Source organism: Solanum verrucosum, unplaced genomic scaffold, assembly GCF_900185275.1.
Source record: "Solanum verrucosum unplaced genomic scaffold, falcon-dt-bn FXZP01000235.1, whole genome shotgun sequence".
Classification (NCBI taxonomy): domain Eukaryota; kingdom Viridiplantae; phylum Streptophyta; class Magnoliopsida; order Solanales; family Solanaceae; genus Solanum; species Solanum verrucosum.
In genome coordinates, this window is record NW_026019948.1 from 174,451 (window position 1) to 195,861 (window position 21,411).

At 34.8% G+C, this 21,411-nt stretch overlaps 1 protein-coding gene across 4 annotated transcripts; it reads left to right on the top strand.

Moving 5' to 3' along the window:
• Positions 1-1,808: 1,808 nt before the first annotated feature.
• On the top strand, positions 1,809-21,260 carry LOC125813401 (phosphatidate phosphatase PAH2-like). 4 transcript variants are annotated; one of them, XR_007442062.1, is made up of 11 exons: positions 1,809-4,504; positions 4,771-5,081; positions 5,222-5,295; positions 6,641-6,725; positions 7,219-7,305; positions 7,405-7,477; positions 8,492-8,535; positions 9,309-9,443; positions 9,532-9,630; positions 11,372-11,500; positions 11,630-11,712. XR_007442062.1 is itself a non-coding variant. In XM_049492919.1 (10 exons), the coding sequence occupies exons 1-10, from the start codon at positions 2,497-2,499 to the stop codon at positions 21,108-21,110; spliced, it is 2,937 nt and encodes a 978-aa protein (XP_049348876.1). In that variant the 5' UTR covers positions 1,813-2,496; the 3' UTR covers positions 21,111-21,254. The 4 variants fall into 4 exon arrangements, 3 of the variants coding, with proteins under 3 accessions (XP_049348876.1, XP_049348869.1, XP_049348881.1); XM_049492919.1 differs by lacking the exons at positions 6,641-6,725; positions 7,219-7,305; positions 7,405-7,477; ... (3 more) ...; positions 11,372-11,500; positions 11,630-11,712 and adding exons at positions 18,267-18,351; positions 18,670-18,756; positions 18,838-18,910; ... (2 more) ...; positions 20,650-20,747; positions 21,083-21,254 and having other exon boundaries at positions 1,813-4,504; XM_049492912.1 differs by lacking the exons at positions 5,222-5,295; positions 6,641-6,725; positions 7,219-7,305; ... (4 more) ...; positions 11,372-11,500; positions 11,630-11,712 and adding exons at positions 16,099-16,172; positions 18,267-18,351; positions 18,670-18,756; ... (3 more) ...; positions 20,650-20,747; positions 21,083-21,260 and having other exon boundaries at positions 1,815-4,504.
• Positions 21,261-21,411: the final 151 nt, after the last annotated feature.

Here is a 21,411-nt window from a genome sequence, read left to right on the forward strand (position 1 = left end):
GTATAAGTTAGAAAAGAATTTCAACTCAATTGATTATTTTTGTATCAACTCTTGATTAATTTGTAAGGCCAAAAGTTTGGTTCTTTGATATTTCTCATATAAAAAAAATGGAAGAATTTATTTAATACCGTGTTGAGTAGGTCAAAGTGACATTTCAAAAACTATATTGTGTTATATAATGTTGTAAGACTTTTTTTCCAAAAGAAAAATATACTCCTATAATAATTACCTTTCTTCAAACAAGAATACTCTTTCATTATTATGCCTAAAATGTCAGAGGAATGTGACGGAGTAATAAGTACTTTTTTGTTTTTAATCGGAGTTTGAGCTATGAATATAGAATCCTCTTTATTAAGAAAGGTTTTTATCATAAAGTAAAACTTTCTGATGCGAATTCAAATTTAATTGAGCTTCAATACAAATATGAATGATAGTGATTTAAAAAAAAATAGAAACTTTAGATTGCTCAATGAAAAATAATCACACGAACAAAATGCACGTTGATCAATATAAATTGTTTTCTTGGTGCACAAAAAATTAGACGTTGCAATATATCATTTTTTGGTTAAAATTTACAATTTGAAATAATCCATGATGTCCAGAAAAAAAATCACGTGAACATAATAATTTATGATTTGAATAAAGAAAATAATCCTACAAAGATCTATGACATGTAAAAATAAAGTTTTTATTTTTATTTTTATAAAACTGAAAATAAATTCATAAAAGGCTATAGAGTACTTGACCTAATCTAGCCTATTTCAGAACTATAGAAGTTAAAGAAGAATAGACAATTATTATGAATCCAAAAATGCTATGACTACTAAAGGATGTGATATGATTGTAAATGAGGTTGCTCCTTTTTTAATCAGAAGTTTTGAGTTTAAACTCTGTGTATGAAATAATTTTTAATAGGGGGCGCTTCCCCTGAATAGAACCTTATGTAATGTAAATTTCAGTAATAGACACCGAATAAGAAAAAAATGCACCCCAAAATAAATGCTATATCAAATTCTTTGTCCCATCTTATTATGTGATGTGAAAATGAAATGGAAGGCACGTACTTCTAGTCCCATTTAATTTGAACTTATCATATTTGGAAGTTAAATAAGTTCATCAACTACCATTTTCTTTTAAAAGATATTTTAATTATAAAAAACAATATTTATAAGTAATATTTTTACAAAACTCTTATGGTAATTTATTTTGCAACTTAACTATCAGAAGTCCGAATATTTATTTTCTCTAGATATTGTTTGATCAAAACTATTGTAAAGGTAACTATATTTCTTTTTAAAAAACTATTTTAGAGAAACGAGCTTTTTGACCAATTTTTTTTTTTGTTTAAAAAAGTGTTTTGAGTAATAATAGAAATTATTTTTCAAAAACATATAACCAAATACAGTTTGATGGTCTGATATTGAAAAAAAACACGTTTGATTTGTCAAATTGAGAAATCAAACACAAATGTTATTCTTTCACTCACGTTCTTATTGAACTCAAATGACATCAATAAAAATTGTGGTAGAGTGATAAATACTCATTTATTTTTAACCAAATATATAATGATCGAGTTTCCATCCCTTTGTTCGGGAGCACTTTATGCTTGATATAGGTTTTCTTGACGCAAGTTCAGTCGAGCTCCAATGCGGTACGAGACATCCGATGATTTTTAAAAAAAAGACTCAAATGACACGTCATTGCCACCTGTAGAGATCTATTTTGCTACTCCAAAGAATTGTACATCCTGCAATAAAAACTCAATTATATACCAAACATTAACGTTGTACTCAATTTTCTCTGTTCCATTAGTCTTCAATTTCTGTTCTCTTTCTCCGGTAAGTTCATCTAGTCTTTACAGAAAAAAAACCCTTTGATTTCACCCTGTAATTTCATTCTTCATTTGGTTACTTACACGTTTTGAACTCTTACGTAAATACTGTATATTATAAGTATAAAAAAAGAATACTGCTAAGTATTCAATACGATGGCGATGTCAAATGATTATGGCAGTGGCACATTCGAATCATATTAAAAAGAATATGCTTTTTTTCAACGCTCAGTCTTTGACAGTTATTGTTTCTGAATTATGATTTCTTTGTATATTGTATTTTGTATTTGTGGGTTTCTTGATTTTTGTGACCCTAATAAGCTCAGCACTGATTATTTGAGCTGAGTTTAGTTTCTGATACCATTTTATTGATGGGGTTTTGGTTTGATTTGTTGGGTATTCAGCAAATTTGTGTATTGTTGTAGTATATACATGTTTCCCTCTTTTTGAATTGTGATCAAATAGAGAGTAAAGATTGGGAAAACTGTTAAAATTTGGATTTTTATGGTGAAGATTTGGAGATTTAGTCAATTTGATGAATGGAATGTAGTAATGAGGGGGAAAGATTCAATCTTTGATAAATTGGGGTTTTGATTTTGTGATGGGGAAATAAGATTCTGTAAAGTGGAAGCTTGTTTGGTAGATATTGATAATATTTAGAAAAAATGAATACTGTGGGGAGGATAGGTAGCTACATTGGGAGAGGGGTAAGTAGTGTTTCGGGGACTTTCCATCCATTTGGTGGTGCTGTAGATATCATAGTGGTGGAGCAGCCGGATGGGAGTTTGAAATCCTCTCCTTGGTATGTTCGATTTGGGAAGTTTCAGGGAGTTTTGAAGGCAAGAGAAAATGTGGTTAATATAGCTGTCAATGGCGTTGAAGCTGATTTTCATATGTATTTAGATGGTAGGGGACGGGCTTTCTTTATAAAGGAGGTAGATATAGAAGATGGGGATTCTTTGTCTTCTTCTTCATCCTCAGGTGAGGATACTGATGGGCAAACCAGTAGTAAGCGGCCAACAATATCAAAGAGTTGCAATTATGATGTTGCTGAATCTAATTCAACTGCTCAGATTAACGTGAGCGGTGAGAATGTCTCGGTGAGGGCCAATTCCCGAAGACCTGGGATTTTAGGCCGGGTTTTTGGGACAAAGTCGATGAAAAAAGTCAGGCTTCCTGGGGAAGAAAATGATGCCAGTATTATGAGGACAGACTCGTTGGAGTGTGCTGAAATGGCAGCTGATCTGTTAGAAATGAAGTGGTCTACTAATCTTACCCCAAAGAGGTACAACAGAGATTACGTCATACCAGTTGCTGCCCAAGATATGTCAAAGGGTGTTAAAGAAGAGGACTTGCAAGCAAATGACAAGAAAAGTGATACGAGTTCTCTTGCACATGATAACATGTTAGACAATCTTGACTTCCGTGAGCCTGCTTGTGAGAAGGATGATGGTTCTCATCCAAGCTTTCAAACTCAAGAGGAGTCTGTCAAGGTAACTGGTAAACATGTGTTTTTTCCAGAATCTGAGAATGCCGCAAGAGTGTCTGTTGTCCAAGATGTTGAAGATTATAGTCGTGAAGAAAGCTTAAAAATTTCTGGTGACAGTGGTGAACTAGGCGTAGTTAACGCTGATCATGATGCCACGGGTGGTACATTTATATCTGAGGTTGCGAGCCCCTTTTCAAAATTTGTGGATTCCCCTGATATAAAGAAACATGATTCTTTTACAGTTAGCCGTCTTCCCGAGGAGGAACATGAAAATGCTGCAGTCCAGTCCTTTTTCTATTGTGAAACTGAAGAGAACTCGACAACAGTGCTGGATGTTTCAACTGAAGAGTTCACTCAAAACTTGTGTGCTTCTCGCGAGCTTGAAGCTCGTATGCGCACCCAAACAGTCCTCAGTATGAATGATTTAATGTCAAAGGGAAACTCTCAACCAGAAGAGGATTTATTATTTGAAAAGGATCCTTCAAATGGTTTCAAGGTTATAACCAACAACACTTATCCAAACTCAATCTCTCATTTTTTGGTTTCCGATAGCGGTTCGTTGAATAGCTCTGCTGCAAAAGATTTTGGGTGCATTTTACCCATCTCTTGTTCAAGCACCTCAACCGATAAAACAACAAGCATAAAAGATAAAGCAACAGGCAAACTTGGAGCCTCTTCCGAGGCTCTTGGTGATCCTAATGGATCTAGTGGCAGTTTGGTCCCACTTCCTGTTTCTTCATTAGAAAGCTTGGAGGAAGAGCACCTCATCTTTGGTGATATTGATGATGGTTACGACACTGTAGGCAGATACACGGAGTCAACTTCTTCAGATTATAAGGAAAATGAAGATTACCCCCCTGCATCTTCAGGCTCTCCTGATATCAACGACTACCGAGTACCGAACTATGAATCTGGTCCTACTCTGGACAAGTCCATCCAAAGTGATCTGTCAATTGTTGCAGATGGAAGAAAACTCAGAACTGTATTAAGCAATGTTGACATTCCTGCAATAGTTCAGGGCGATGAAGTTATGCGGATGGGCAGATCTTTACCCAATATGTGGTCTCATGATACTGCTTTTCCTTCTATTCCTGAGGATTTACATTCATCAATTGTACTACAGACAACAGAAGTTGCTGAGTTTGCAAAGGAGGTGAAAAATATTTCAGCCACCCCAGAAATTGGTAAGAGAGTATACAATTGTGCGTCCTCTTAAAATCATTTTGAAGCTTATTGTGATGCCTTTTCTACTCTTTATCTTTGTATAGTTTGATGTTCAGATAATTTTTCTATTTTGTCTGGTGATACTGTGATCTTACCTTGAAGGACCTGAAGTTTAATTTTGTTTTAGATCGCTTGAGAGGTTATATGCTGGAAAAAGAAGCTTATTGATATTGACTAAAAAAATTAGGCAAGATAATCATTGACGAGTTAAAATGAATCTTTGCAGAAAGAGATCCTAGATCCATTAATTCATTGGGTAGTAGTAGCAGCAGCTGGAGATCATGGTCTTTTGCTTTCAAGAGATCAAGAAGCATGAAAAATTCTGGCTTGTCCATGGATGAAGATGTAAATACTGGTAAGGATATTTCAAAAAACACAGGTGGTAATAGAGAAGAAGATGTGCCAAGGCCAAAGATTTCTAAGAAGAAAATAATGGTAACCACTCCAGCACCTGAACAGCTGGCTACTTTGAATCTGAAGGAGGGAAAAAACATAGTTGTTTTCACATTCTCGACTGCAATGCTGGGGAAACAGCAGGTCATATGCTGGGACTTTTTTTCCCCATTACATCCCCCTTTTGTGTTTGAGCACTTTCAAGAAATTTTACATCTTTCTTTCTATGTAAGTGTGGCAAATGCTTCCATGTTTATAGTTTGTCTAAGGTGCTTACTTCACAGGTTGATGCACGTATATATTTGTGGAGATGGGACTCAAAAGTTGTAATATCTGATGTTGATGGAACAATTACAAGGTAATTGATTCATTTTCTACTATAGATAGTTGGTGATATTATCCTCTGTACGAGCTTGCTTTTGTGTCCAAGACGTTCTATTTTGTTCTACTTTGATCACAATGAATGTAACAATGGTTAACTTCTAATTTATGCAAATGTTTGCCTTGGTGGTTATTAGGTAAGATATATCAACTTTGTTCTGTTACAACAATCTGTCGTATCCTTTTTTTTTGTTTTTTTGATAAGTAGGAACTGTCTTATCCAACATCAACTTTAGCAAGTAGTAACAATTTTGGCTGTAAATTGCTTTCTACATGTAGTTAACTTTGTGATTCACTTCCATGTCCAACTACCTAAGCATTGGATGTGAGATGTTCATAATTGCTGGACCTTAAGATGATGCACTTGGAGCTGTTGAAAAATTCCACAAGCCTAGCGCTCACCCTCTGTAATAGATTGTCACAAGAATTAAGAATAAAGTTTTTATAAATTATTGTAGAGAAAAATGGGTCAAAAGTTAGATATGAATTGGATGTTTTGGTACTAATGAGATTTTATATTTTGAAAAGGAACCTGGAAGATGGAATTTGGACACCAAATTTGAAAACCTCTTCCAACATTTCTTTTAAATGTCCTATAGAGTTTCCCTAGAATTGTTTCTGATCTGAAATACAAAATTGTAATATAACTAGAAATAAACTTCTGAATAGAGAATCAAAGCTGAAAATTAATGTAACTTCATCCTTACACCCATACTTTACACCATCTGACCTTGAAACATTCTACTGGAAAATAGGGCTTATTTGGTGCAACCTGAAGTATAGTTATCAGAAAGAAGGAAATGAATCTAGTAGGGATGCAATTTAGCAGAGTTCAAAAAGCAATTGACAAGTTTGGTGTCCCCCCTGGCTCTTGGATCAAGTAGATTGAGCCGTAGAATTTTTGACTGAAGCCAAACATCACGATTCTATGTTGTTTCTTCCCATCAAAACCTGGAACAGCAACAGATAAATAATGTCATTTCTAGCAAATTTTGCCAAGTGTTCCTTTTATAGGCAGAATTTAAGTTATAGCTTTTCTAGGTTGAGCCATTCTTTCACTAGAATTACCTATAACCTGAGATGATATATTGAAACAGGTGGAAGTTGGTTTACATTTTCCAACTTGTTTAAATTAGATATCTAAGGTTCAAACTTTTCTATGCTGGTCCTTTCTCCTCTTTAAACTTCTGTTGGTTCCACTATTTGGTTCCTTTGTGAACAAAAAAGGTAGACTTTTGTTTGAGCTGGTTGATATATGATAAACAATATAGATGTTCTTCCTGGTGCCTGTCTGATGTGCGATATTTTTGTCAATTAAACAGATCTGATGTTCTAGGACAGTTCATGCCTTTGGTTGGGATGGATTGGTCACAGATAGGCGTTGCGCATCTCTTTTCGGCCATCAAGGTCCGTAGACTTCATTTGTTTTCTCTTTTTCCCTTTTTCCCTTTTTTTGAGATTTGTTCAAACTTCTTGCTGCTTCTGCTAATTTTGTAGTTCTGGCAAGTAATCTGTCATTAGGCCCCAGTTTTTATCTTAAGAATGTTCCTTTTCTCTGTTAGCTAAGGGTCAAAATGTATCTACACTTCTTCTATGTTAATAAATTACTCTTTGTCCTCATTTATGAGGCATACTTTCCAAAAAGAATGTCATACTTTTTTCCCCATACTTTCTTATTTAAAAACAATTTGACTCTTAACTTCTTATTTTGCCCTAGTAAGATGATTTATAGCCACACAAATGTCGATGACATGTTTTAGACCACAAGCTTCAAAAGTCTTTCTTTCTTAACTTTCATGTCCAGTCAAACACCACCACATAAATTTGGGATGGAGTTTTTATTTTTAACTCATTATAGCACAAGAGTGCATCATGATTAGACAATTCCTCTTTGCTGCAGGAGAATGGATATCATTTGCTTTTCCTAAGTGCACGTGCTATTTCACAGGCCTATCTCACTAGACAATTCCTCTTTAATCTTATGCAGGTAATTTGATAAAAAGAAAATTTGGCTTAAGTAATCACTTTTTCCTCTCCTTCATTAATTTGACTTCATTATTTTTACTTTTGATTTTGATAATTGCAGAATGGCGTGGGATTACCAGAAGGACCAGTTCTTACATCACCTGATGGAATTTTCCCTTCTCTATTTCGAGAAGGTCACTAGTTATTCATTTCTTTATTTTCTGAAGAGTTTCCCCTTGATTTTTTCATTGTTCCAAACTATGCATCCCATTGAATTGCTAATATTTTGTTTGACGTATTCTTATGAATGAATCATGATTATTGGAATTAAACAAGACCATCCATTATTGTCTGGGTAGCTAAAAACAAGACCATATTGTACTTCCTATCCTTGTATACTTTTCAGTTGGGCGTGCTGGTAGAGAGCATTAAAGTAGAAGTAAGCTGTTGCCTCCTTGCCGGTGCTTACCGTTTGCTCCCACCACTCTTTGATGAGCATTTGCACAGTTACGCCACTCTTGCTACCACATATTTCTAAAAAAACATTCAGTTAGTGCCAGAGTGCTCAGATTACTGCTCCCACTTTGATATCTTCTTTGATTTTTTTAATTTTTTTTTTTTGTTGATGAAATATATATGTTCTTTGATTTAAGTGCATTTGAAGAAGGAACTTATTCTTGAAGATGTAACAACAATTTTATTGAAATTATCTACTCCAGCGAACATGGTAATTGGTAATGATCCCAGGAAGTTGATGCTATCAGTTGTTGGATATTTACCGACTTTTCTCATACTCTCATGTTCTTATCTCGTTTTTTATTTATTTAGTTGTTTTAGTGATTTTAACTACCCTGTTGACAATTACCTCCACAATTCTGCAATATAAATGGAAAGATCGATGACATTGCCGGCAACATGCCTCAAACTGTATCAGTAGCAATGTGCATTTAGAATGCAAAAGGCATTTTGGTCCAGTGGCTGCTGGTTTCATGCGAAAAGGCATTGTTGGTTCACTGGCTGCTGTTTCAAATTTTTTCTTTTACAGCGTGAACTTAAAATGTGAAAGAAACTAGTTTTTATTCTGCATTGTAACTCCAATCTCCGTGCTTGCAGAGTGTCTTAATCTGATTGAGTATTAGAATATTAGGACATGCTCTCAATTTTGCTAATATTATGACTGAGAGATGCATATTCTGTACCTTTTGCAGTGGTTAGAAGAGCTCCTCATGAATTCAAAATCGCTTGCTTAGAGGTCAGTTTCTTGATTCAGATTTTCTTCCTTTTTTCGTAATAGAACTTTTGGCATTTTAAGCAAAAGGAGTTTTGCACGTCTGCCAAAGCCACGAGGCTGGGGAGGCTTACAGACTATTGCTTTGATGATCTGCATTATGTTTAGTGTTCTTTTTTTTACTGAAATAAAGACGACTCAATTATATCTTTAGTCAATCTTTATTTTTTGTTAGATTAAGGGAGTTATGACTTGTAAACATTATACAACCCGAGTAAGTGTAATAGATGGGTAGTTGGCGCTTTTGTGTTATGATGCACAAAGAGTCACTGTTTAAACTGGTAATTCCACATGCTCAATATGTACAAACCAGCTGCTCGAGCCTCGATGCACTAAGATTTGGTTACTATTTAAGAAATCTTACTGCTGTTCAAGGTGGATGACAAGTTGGGTTGTTTGGTGTCGCTTAAAATATGGCTGTGCAGAAACATCAAATGTTTTTGATGAAACAAATAAATTGCAAGATGGGTATAATGGCTAAAAAGAGTAAGTGTGAAACGTTGGGAAACATCTTTTACCATGTACACAACAAAGGTTTTTTTTCCCTTTATGTATTTTGTTTTATTTTTCTGTTTATCACGGGTTTTCTATGGGAATAACAAAGAATGCAAATTATTGAGGGCAAGGAGTATCAAAATTACTGGCTCTGTGGAAGATATAGTTACTAACGTTGAGCATATGTATCTAGCTATGGTGAGAAATGCAGATCAATAACATGTTAAGTTTCAAGTTTGCAGGATATAAAAGCATTGTTCCCTTCTGATAGGAATCCCTTTCCCTTCTATGCTGGTTTTGGAAACAGACACACAGATGAGATCAGCTACCTCAAGGTTGGAATACCTAAAGGGAAAATCTTTACTATCAACCCAAAGGTACATAGTCAACTGTTACTATCAACTGGAAAGGACCTTTTGCAGATAACTCTGTTAAAGAAAGTTTCTTATTTTTTATATTCTACAGGGTCAAATCGTTGTAAATCGACACATAGACACAAAATCATATACCTCTCTTCATAGTCTTGCCACTGCCATGTTTCCAGCAATTCTCTCATGTGAGCAGGTTGGATTTTTTCCCTTCTCTAACTATGAATTTTGGATCATTAGAACGTAACAGAGTGAAGAGAAGTATGTGATCTCATTCTTCAGTTTTTTACCTTCTGCAGAGAATGTAGGATATAATTAGCTTTCTTGAACTGGAGTATAAGATTCACTTCCCGCATCATGTTAACTTTAATAACTCACCATCTTGTCTAGTCCTGAACGTGTTTCTCTTATTTAGAGACTTAAACACAATCTAGAATTACAGTAGGTTCACTACACTCAAGTTCTTTCACCTCGTCTCCTGTGGAAGCTCAAAATTCTTGACTTGTTATCATTTTTGTTTCAAAACAATGTCTGTTGTGCTAGGCCCTGCAGCCAAGGAGCAGCCATTTGGTGTGCCCCTTCTTGCTGCAGTGTTCTTGTACAGTGATACTTTTTCTTTAAATGATTAGTATCATTTTCGAGATCAGGATTGAGATAGTAGTTGTTATATCCTCATGATCGGTAACTTTTTGTATAGCAGACACTTTGAAGAGTGTCTCCTCCTGGAACAGTCTCTCTACTGTGACAGGGTTGGATAAATTCTGTTCTAAATAATTAAACCAATTATAGGAAGAAAAAGGGCAAGACCTTGGGACTCTTTCCTTAGGCTGGAAAGTTTTTATGGTCAACATATGAAGTTTAGAAGTTATTGAATTGGAAAGATAATTACTTGCATCCTTTTACTGGTAATAGAGCCTAATAGTGCTGAAACTTGAAATGTTATTTTTGGAAAATTAAAACTGTGTACAGAGCAAAGAAAATTGAAAGTAAGGAACTTTGAACCTTTGGTCCTTTTCACTTGGCTGGACATTTTTTATTATTGAACTTACAAAATCAAAATTGAATTAGGGATAGCCAGCCCATCTCACTACTGAAAGTACCAACATTATCAGCTTAAGCTAAACCAGTTTTTTCTATGTAAATATTAAGAGTGTACGACAATGGTTGAGGGAATTGGTTGTCTCGTTGTATGGTTTTGGACAATTTTCATCATAGGATCTAGCTTTTGCGATTGAGTTAAGCCCTATGTTAATTTTCTTAACATGATACCAGAGCAAGACCCGTCACTGTTGTAGTATTTCCCAGTGTTGGGGGTCCTGAAGTTATGTTATTGACGTACTGGAATGCAAGTGCAGGGTGTGTTAAGGTTTTAGGGTTTCCCATATTGGTTTAGGAAATGTGATATTGTCTCATCATATGGTTTTGGACTATCATATTATTTTGTTGTAATTAGCATTCGAAATGCTTTTACTTTCATTACTTCTTTTTGAACTGTTTTGGACGGTTTTTCCTTGAGCCGAGGGTCTATTGGAAACAACCTCTCTACCTGTAGGGGTAAGGCTTGCATACACTCTACCTTCCCAGGCTCACTTTGTGGGACTACACTAGGTATGTTGTTGTTGGCATCTGCAAAGAATTTGCCAGTTGTCAATTCAGATTATGGTTATTCCCCATGTGCGAAAAGGATAGTTTTCTGGATTCCGAAACATCCTTAGAGAATCGCATTTTCGAGTCGGGACGAGAAATTTTATGTTGTTTATTTTTTGTTTGTAAATGGATCATTGACTGCCGTTTAGTCAGGGTGTTGCTTGATCATATCCCATACTCTTTCGGGATATGAAGTAGGCGCAGGTCACCATGTCAAATGCTTCTTTCATGTACCTGTCTGTAAGCTTCAATAATCTTACTCTTGCTCAACAATTTTCACTTTTCTTCAGGAGGATTTTAACGTGTGGAATTTCTGGAGAATTCCACCTCCTTATATTGATTGAAAATTAGCAGAGTCCATCCTGAACTATTTTTTTGAGATTCAGGGATGGTACCCCCACGGCCAGCGTAAGATTCAGGTAACTTTTATTTATAGTTTCAACTTATGATGCTGAAATTACAGGAATTTGTTACATTAGTGTAGATTCCGAACACAGTCTGTGGTCTAATGTGTAGGCTTTTACATTTTTTTTTTAAACTTCTTGCAGCAAAAGGCTAACGTGTCTATACTTTAAATATGCAGCAAGTTTGACTGAACCGCAGACAAGGCTCATTGTATCTGTATATTGCATATGGAAACGACTAGTGTATATACTATTGTTTTATATCCGTCATCCTGGAGGAGGAAAATCGTGTACTCAATTTTCTGGTATTCTACTCATCAATCATAATATAGCCAATTCGCTAAGCCATACATGTATGTATACACATACTTATGGGAGGAAGATATGAAATACGTCCCACATCACCCCTCCTTCAAGACGAGTTGAACTTTGTAAATTGTTGTAGTATTAGTATATGTTAATGAGGAAGTGTAGAATTTGTTGTAGTTTGGTGATTTATAGTATCTTTGTCTTATAATGGGACTTACATGTTGAGGCAAACTGTATAAAGGTTGAATTGTGAATAACACACATCAGAATATTGGACCAGCATTTGAAGTAATTTTTTCTGTATAAAGGTTATGTTGCTCAGATTCTTCACAAATCTTGACGGATGTGTGTTGCCAGATCCTTAAAAGGTAGTGCAGTTTTATAAGGAGCTGGACATGGGTGCAAGAATATTTTTGGAGAGTCTGAGCAACGTTAACTTTGGTCCTTGAAATTGGTTAAATGTGCATCTTCAAATCCTCTAAAGAGAATTGGTGGATAATCCATCACTAATTTATTGTGGCATGGTGAGATTCCGCCTAAAAATTCTAAGAATACGGTGCACCTGTTAATACTGTATCCATTATGATTGCATAATCAAAGGTTCTGATTTTTGACAAGTTCCTATTTTGATTCTTAGGCCCGTTTGGCCATGCGATATGGTATCATGATATGATATTATGATATGGAATCATGAGATGAAATTGAAGGTTTGTTTGGACATGCGATATGAAATTTTTGTGTTGTATATTTTCTTATAAACAAAAAAATCTCGTAAGTTGTAAAACTATTAAAATAGCCCCAATTTTTTATTCAATCTTATCAAATAAATAAAAAATTATAAAATCGCATAATAAATTATTACAAAGTTATTTGTTCTCCACTTAAGTAATTGTTTTATCTAACTTTAATTTAATAAAAAAAAATTGAACATAAATTGTAGTGTACTAGTCTTTAATATAATCCTCCCACATAGTACAAACAATTTCCTCACGTTGAACTTGCATTTCTCGATCATGTGACCGAGAAGACGAACCAACATTGTTACTTTGAGCCATTTGTTGGTCAATATCCTCCGCAACTATATCTTCATGTTCATAGACCATAAATTTTTCATCACTACTTTGGTATTTTCGCAAATAATTATGTAACACTGTACAAGCTATGACAATTGTCACTTGTGTATCAATATCATAATGGTTCATGCCTTGTTTCAATATTCTAAATCTATTTTTCCAAACTCCAAAAGTCCGTTCAATCACATTGCGCAGAGATGAATGCCTATAATTAAATAGTTCTTTGGCATTTTGAGGCTCTCTTTCACTTCCTCGATAATCTTGCAAATGATAGCGTAGTCCTTTGTATGAAACTAAAAATCCTTTTGTGTTTCGGAACTGCATCAACAACATAATATTTATCTACCAAAAAACATTTTATAAAGAATTACTAAAAGCATATGTGACGTAAATGAGACAGTTTTGTGTAAATAAATAATATTTATTCTAAGGATGTAATTTAAAGTTACCATGTGGCGGAAATATGTAACTAAATACTAATAACTTACACAAAACATAAATGTGCACTTATTAAGGCCATAAAATAAATTTATTAATGTGATTGAAATTTTACCTTAAACCAAGGCCAAAATCGAGTATTATGTCGAATTTTGGAATGTACACCAGTCATATTTTTTGGTTGTATAAATGTTGGTGCTATGTTACTAATTGCCTCGGCAACTATTTTAACATGCCGGTTAATTGTTTCAAGTGAATGTTGAAAAGTTTCACAATCGTGAGGTGTGAGTTAAAGTGACTATATGTGGGTGCGAATAATAAATTTTATGTCGGTGAGAATAATAAATTTTTAAAAATAATGATGTGATTATAAATTCTATTTACATATGAAACAAATGGTTAGTAGATATAAATGTGGGGTTGTTTTAACAAAATATAAACTAATGGATCAATTATTGTATTAAAATATCCTAAATCATGATATGGAATCACCATGTAATTCCATATCATGGTTTTTGGAGAATATGGTATCACCTCTCATGATATGGAATCATGAGATGGAATCAGCGTAAAATCGCATGTCCAAACGCTGATTCCATCTCATGATACCATATCGTGATATGGTATCACATGGCCAAATGCCTACTTAGAGTAAGAGTAATCCATCCGTTTTAGTTTATGTGACATAATTTGATACAATACAGAGTTTAAAGAAAGAAATAATTTTTTTAAAACTTAGTCTTAGATATATCATAGCTTTTACATGACTATACTTTTTCTTGAAACTTGTGATATCAAACATGTTATAATTTTGGTATGCTTATTGAAACTTCTTATTAAAGTTTACATTGTTCAGATTTCAGAATCCAGTACTTTTTTTCATTGGAAAAGCAATAAGAAATCCAAATATGCCTGAGAATCCTGTACTTTCATCTGGACAAAGCAAAGAAGAATTATTTGTCCACGTAGCCCAGGACAACAGCAAGTGTAGGTAAAGGATAAATTGGGTTCGAGCGGTGTGAATTGATCTCTAGTCCTCTAGGTAAATAACTAAACGTCTAATCAAGTACAAGAAAAAGCCATGGATTTACGTGCTCTATATTTTAGCTATAACTATGGAGAATTATATTTGAACCATATAAAAAATGTTTGGAAGTATTTTTTTATGAATAATATAACAAAGAGTAAACTCAATCCTTTTCGATAAAATTGATTCATTTCCCTTTAAACAATTATAATGGTTTTCGAAACCTAACATATTATATTGTTTTGTCTTAAGGTATGGAAAATGGTTCACAAAAACTCCAACTTGCCCTACCCTACTTCGCATAGTAAAAATATCTATTTTTTTTTACAAGGAATTCACAATCCTAGCTTTTAAGTGGGCAGAAGGTAAACTTCACTCCAGTATAACAATCTGCAAACCAAAAAGAAAAGTAAACGTATTAGATTTGACACGTCTCACGGGATAAGCTCAATCGAGAAAATATATAAGAATTTGAAACCTATGACCCCCATTTAAAAGATCATCTACTCACTCAACTCGATCAATATCCTTCATTAATTAATTACCCGCTTGATATATATGTGTGTAGAGTTACCTAAATACGAGTCTGACTTTGTATAATCACCTAATCAAAATATTAGGCACACTAGCGGTGTTGTTTTATTAGACTCTATCAAATCTCAAATAATAATTATAGCTGTGGATCATTACTATATTATATAAAATAAATACTATGCTCTTTCACCAAACTATTATTCAACGTTGAATATTCTTGACGGTTTGGTTCTGAAACTATGATTCTCTTTTAGATTTTGGTTTTCTCGATTTCTGACCAAAAACTAAAAGAGAATATGTGAGCCTGAGAAAAAAATTTCAATTTCCTCTCCCATTTTATTGCTATCTTTTATGTTTGATTTGCTGGGGTTTCAGCAAATTTATGTATGGTCTTTAACTTTTTCTTCTTTTTTCTGCCTATCTTTATCTGTGTTTGAATCTTGATCAATTTATGTTCTTTTATCATTTGTTGTTAGAATCCAAATACGTGAGCAAGAGAAAAAGATTTGGGAAATAAGTAAAGATTGGATTTTTATGGGAAATATCTAAAGATTTGGTTGAGGGGATCAATGAATTGTAGCATATGAGCTAAAAAATACAATCTTGGTGAATTGGGTTTGTTATTTGTGGGAAGCTTTGTTAGATTTTGTTGTATGTATTGACATTAGATGATTTAAACGGAGTCACGTGGTTAGTGAGGATTCATATAGCTGACTTCGAATTGTTTAGGACAGAGGCGTAGTTGTTGTTGTTATAAGAGAATGAGTACTATGGGGAGGATAGGTAGTTACATAGGTAGAGGGGTACGTAGTGTTTCCGGGACGTTAAATCCGTTTGGTGGTGCTGTGGATATCATTGTGGTGAGGCAGCCAGATGGGAGTTTGAAATCAACTCCTTGGTATGTTCGATTTGGGAAGATTCAGGGGGTTTTGAAGGCTAGAGAAAATGCGGTTAATGTAAGTGTCAATGGCGTTGAAGCTGGTTTTCGTATGAATTTAGATAATAGAGGGCAGGCATACTTCCTAAGGGAGCGGGACATGGAAAATGTATATTCTTTAACAACTCGAACATCTGAACAACTTGCAACATTGAATCTGAAGGAGGGAAAGAATGTGGTTGTATTCACGTGCTCGAAACAGCAGGTCATTTGCTGACACTTCTTCTCATTACATCTCTTTTTGGTGTGTATGCAAATGCATGCTTATAATTTGTCTGAGGTTCGTAAATTTCAGGTTGATGCACGTATATATTTGTGGAGATGGGACGCAAATATTGTAATCTCGGATGTTGATGGAACAATTACTAGGTAAAATCAATTCCTTTTCTAATATAGATTGTTGCAGTTAGTGTCCTCTCTATGTGCTGTTGTGTCCAAGACTTGCTATTTTGTTCAACTTTGATCATAGTGAATGTAACAATTATCAATTTTTTATTAGTGCATTGGTGGTCTGTTATCTAATTGTATAGGTCAGAGGTATCAACTTTTCTCTGTTACATGAACTGATATCAACTTTACTGATTACATTTCTTTTTGGCTCTAAACTGCTTTCTTCTCAGAGTTAGCTTTGTGATTCATTTCCATGCCCGAAATTCTTAGAATTGGATGAAAGGTGGTCTTAATTGATGAACCTTAACATGATGCACTTAGAAGTGTTCAAACACGAGTCCAGTATCCACTCTTCCCTTTTAGATTTTCGTAGTTTGTCTTGGGAGATTAAGAGTAGAGTTGATACATAATTAATTGTAGAGAAAAGTGGGTTTACAAATAGATATGAAGTTGAGATTTTTATCTTTTCTACTTTCGAAAGAGAACTTTGAATCCCAAACTTGGAGCTTTTTCTATGTTTACCACCGACTTTGTCCCTTAAATGTTGCATAGAGTTGCACACAATGGTAATATAACTAGAAATGAATTCAAAAACTACGAGAATCAATGCTGAAAAAGGTCATGTCACTCACTGCACACCAAGCAGCCTACTCCAGTCATAAACTAATTATGAACTTAATCTGATAATGACCTATGGTTGTCTAAGACTTCAATTCAAGATCCATCCTTTACATGATTAGGAGATTCTTAGCCCTTCTGAGGCACATTAGAATTACAAGCTTTGATATAATTGCTGAAATTTATCAATTCCCGAGTCCATCAAACTAGGTATTGATTGTGATTCATGGAGAAAGCAAATACTTTTGTTAAGATACATCTTGCTCGTCTTCTCTCCCTCTATGATCTTATGCCGGAACTGAAACCTTCAAATGGTGCATTTCATATCATAGTAGTACTTCTGTCATTCTTGATTTTCCCCCCAAAGAATTGTCATTTGATACTTTTCAAGAGTTGATCTTTTATCACAATATTCTTAATCATTTCAATAATTTGGAGGGGAAAAAGCTCCAACTTGTAGTATTGTTGTGTAGTATCAATTTTCTAGATCTTGATGTGCTACATGTTATCTTATGTCCAATATTGCTTCGATTTTCGGTCAAAAGTGAGACTTATGAGGCATAAGAGTATCAGCTTAGGATTTATTATTTTTTATGCACCTATAGAAAGTGGGTCCTCTTTAACTTTTGCAATATTCTTTTTCTTTTGTTTTGATAATTTTAGCTATAATAGTAGTGTTCAAAAAGTAATTAATGGTTGAAGAGAAGATTTTTTATCTAGGACAGGGGATGCTATTTTGGCAAAGAATATAAGACAATCTTTTTTACACCAAGGTGGGTAATTACTATGAGAGGTGCAAACTGCCAACCATTTATATGTTGCAACCACATCCATAGTGTATACTATATGACCTTGAAACATTTTATAGGGAAATAGGGGTTATCTGACAGTGCAACTTGAAGTTAATAGTTATCAGAAGGTTGGAAATGAAGGATCTGGCCCTTCTTCATTGGTCTCCAGGCTCCAATCGGGATGAAATTTAGCCGAGTCAATGAAACATTTGATGTGTCTGGCTTGGCTCCTATGTTCTAACTTTTGCAGACGCTAAATATAGCTGCAAGACTTCTTGATAGAATGCAACCCTATGACTCTATGTTGTGTGTTTCCATCAAAAATGGCATAGAAACAGATAACAACTGTCATTTCTAGTTACTTTTGCTCCCTTTCTCTTTGTTTCTTGTTATGCACTTGCTTAAACCGTACATGACGTGTTCCTTTTCCAGATTGATTGCAACTTTCTTACCTGTTAGTCATTTCCCTGCTCTAAAATTTTCTATGCTGGTTTCCTTTGCTCCTCATTGAACTTATGTTGGTTCGCCTCTTGGTTATTGGCTCCTTAGTGAACAAGAATGCTAGACTTCTGTTTGAGTTGTTTAATATATATAGATAATAAATGTAGATCATATTTTTCCTTTGTTTCTGCCTGATGTGTGATAGTTTTTCTCAATTAAACAGATCTGATGTTCTAGGACAGTTCATGCCTTTGGTGGGGAGGGATTGGTCACAGACAGGTGTTGCACATCTCTTATCGGCTATCAAGGTTTGTAGACTTGATTCATTTTCTCTTCTCCCTTTTTTGAGGAGGTTTATTCAGATTAACCGTGAGAATGTACGTTGCCAATTTCATAGTTGTGGCAAGTAAATTGTTACTAGATCCAGGTCTTTAGTACAAGAGTGGTCTTTACACTGTACTGGTTAAAAAAAAAAAGAATGTTCATTATATTGGGAACACATATTTTGCGCTTTTGCAATGACTGCTAAGGTTCAAAATGTTTCTACACTTACTCTATCTAAATATATCGTTTGGTTTTCCTCTGATAGTAGGATAAGAGTGTATGATCTTGTCTTCTTGCTGCAGGAGAACGGCTATCAATTGCTTTTCTTGAGTGCACGTTCTATTTCACAGGCCTATCTAACTAGACAATTCCTGTTTAATCTTATGCAGGTATTTTATCTTAAGTGTACATTTCCTTTTTCTCCTCATCCATTAGTTTGACTTCATCTTTTGTGTTTTTGATAATTGCAGGATGGAAAGGGATTACCGGAAGGACCAGTTGTCACATCTCCTGATGGGCTTTTTCTTTCTCTATATAGAGAAGGTCGTTCCTTTCTTTATTCTGTGAAGAGTTTTCCCTTTAATTCTTCATTGCTCTAAACTATATCCAATTGAGTTGGTAATATTCTGTTTTCCCGTATTTGTGTGAACCATGATAAATAGAATAAAACACAATCATCTTACAACATCTGGGTAGAATAAAAAGCTAATATAAATCTGTTTTTCTTTTAGAAATTTATTTATAGTGGCATGTTGCACTTTCTTTCATTATATAATTTTTCAATTGGTGATGCAGGCATATCTTTGAAGGAGAAGTAAGTTTTTGCTGGTGCTAATTGTTTACTACCACTCATTTTTGTTAAACATATTTGCATTGTAACGCCAATCTCACTACCTCATATTTTAACATCTCCATAGTGCCAATTGTTTAGTTACTGCTCCGGTTTTTATTAGCTTGATCTTTCGTTTAAGTGCTTAGAACATGGAACTAAATCCTGAAGTGGTAACAACTATTTCATAGTTGAAATTATCTACTCTAGCAAAAATGGTAGTGATGCATGGAAGTTTCATAGCATCAATTGTTGGAAATTTTCCGACTGTTCCATCATTCTCATGTTCTTAAGTCCTTTCTTATTCTTGAGTCATTTTTGCACTTTGTAACTGTCCTGCCGTAGACAACCTATTTACCCTTGCATAGAAAAAGAAGGATTGTTGCTTCAAACTGTATTAACAGCACTAAGCATTTAGAATGCGTAAGACATTATAAGTGCAGTGGACTGCTAGTTTCATGCTTTTGGGAATGAGCTAAAAATGTGAAAGGTGCTATTTCCTTGTGCTTTTCAACTTCAACTTCCGTGCTTGCAGTTTCTGATTTAGTAGTAGGATATTTGAAGTAAATTCTCCCAGAAGAAGTTCTTCGGATATTGCTAAGAGAATGATTGAAAGATGCATCTAACTCTTTTATCTTTTGCAGTGGTTAAAAGAGCTCCCCAGGAATTCAAAATTGCTTGCTTACAGGTCAATTCTTGATTCATTTTTTTTCCTTATAGTATTTTTAGCATATTAAGCAAAGAAGTTCTGCATGCCTGCCAAAGCCGCGAGGCTGGGGAGGCCTTGGACTGTTGCTGCAACCTAGTGATGATCTGCTTCTGATAGAGTGCTTTTGTCATTTAAAGGAATAAACAACTTACATCTACTTACTCCTGTTTAAGGTGGATGGGAAGTTGGGTTGTTTGGTGTGCTCTACGCTTAAAATATGGCTGTGCAGAAACATCTCCAGATGTGATTAATATAATAAATAATCACAAGACAGATTGTATAATAAGATAAAACTTGAAATCATAACTTGGAGTGGGAAACGTCTCTCACGATAAACGCAACACTGCTTTCTCTTTTGGTGCTTCATAACCCCCCCCTCTCCTTTTTACCAGAGATTTTCTCTTGGAATAATAATGTTTGCAACTTCTTTAGGGCTGTGTAGACGTTTTAGTGACTAACTTCGGCAATTCATCTTAGGTCATCTTAGCTTTGGCAAAAATTATAGATTATAACATATTGAGTATCGACTTTCAAAATGCAGGAAATCAAGGCATTGTTCCCTTGTGATAGGAATCCGTTTTATGCTGGTTTTGGGAACAGGGACACTGACGAGATCTGCTACCTCAAGGTTGAAATACCTGAAGGAAAAATCTTCACCATCAATTCAAAGGTATGTAGAAGTCAACTGTAATGGACCTTTTGCAAGTAGCAGTTTTTTGATGATATTATTATGATGGTGTACAGGGTCAAATTGTTCTAAAGCGCAACACAGATACAATGTCATACTCCTGTCTACATGGTTGTGTTAATGACTTGTTTCCACCCATGTCCTCAGTGAGCAGGTTGGATTTCTTAGCTTTTCTTTTTTCGCATAGATGATACTTGACCATATAGAAGGGGAGAGCCTTGACGTAACTGGTAAAGTTGCTGCCATGTGAATACTATAGACTCTTGTGATCCGGCTCTTCCCCAGACCTTGCACATAGAGCGAGCTTAGTACACCGGGCTTCCCCTTTTTATACTTGACCGTTTAGCATTTGATAGAGCAAAGAGATATTAATCTGTGATATCTCGAGTTTCAATTGTTCCCCTCACAGTTAGCTATCTTAACGTGGAGCATCAGAGCATTTTCACCATTACATTCATTTTAATGATCGTCCGTCTTGTTTGCTCATATGTGCAGCTTACGGAGGCTGACTATGTGAGAATAGCTTCTTGATCTGCATATCGCATGCTAAGAGAAAACACGTGTGAGTGGACTCACAATGCGAACCTTTGTTGTATTTTTTCTCTCCTTTTACTTTATTTGCATAAAGAGACGAGTTGGTAATTACATACTCTAAACTACACAGCTTCATTCTTTGGCTTAGCCAAAGACAGCTTCACTGTAACTGTATCTATTGCTCATGGAAGTTACTATCATGCATCAATAGTTGCTTTTTACTCATTTGCTCTGCGTTCATGTATATAAACAATTTTCGGAGGAAATTACAAATAAGTTCCATA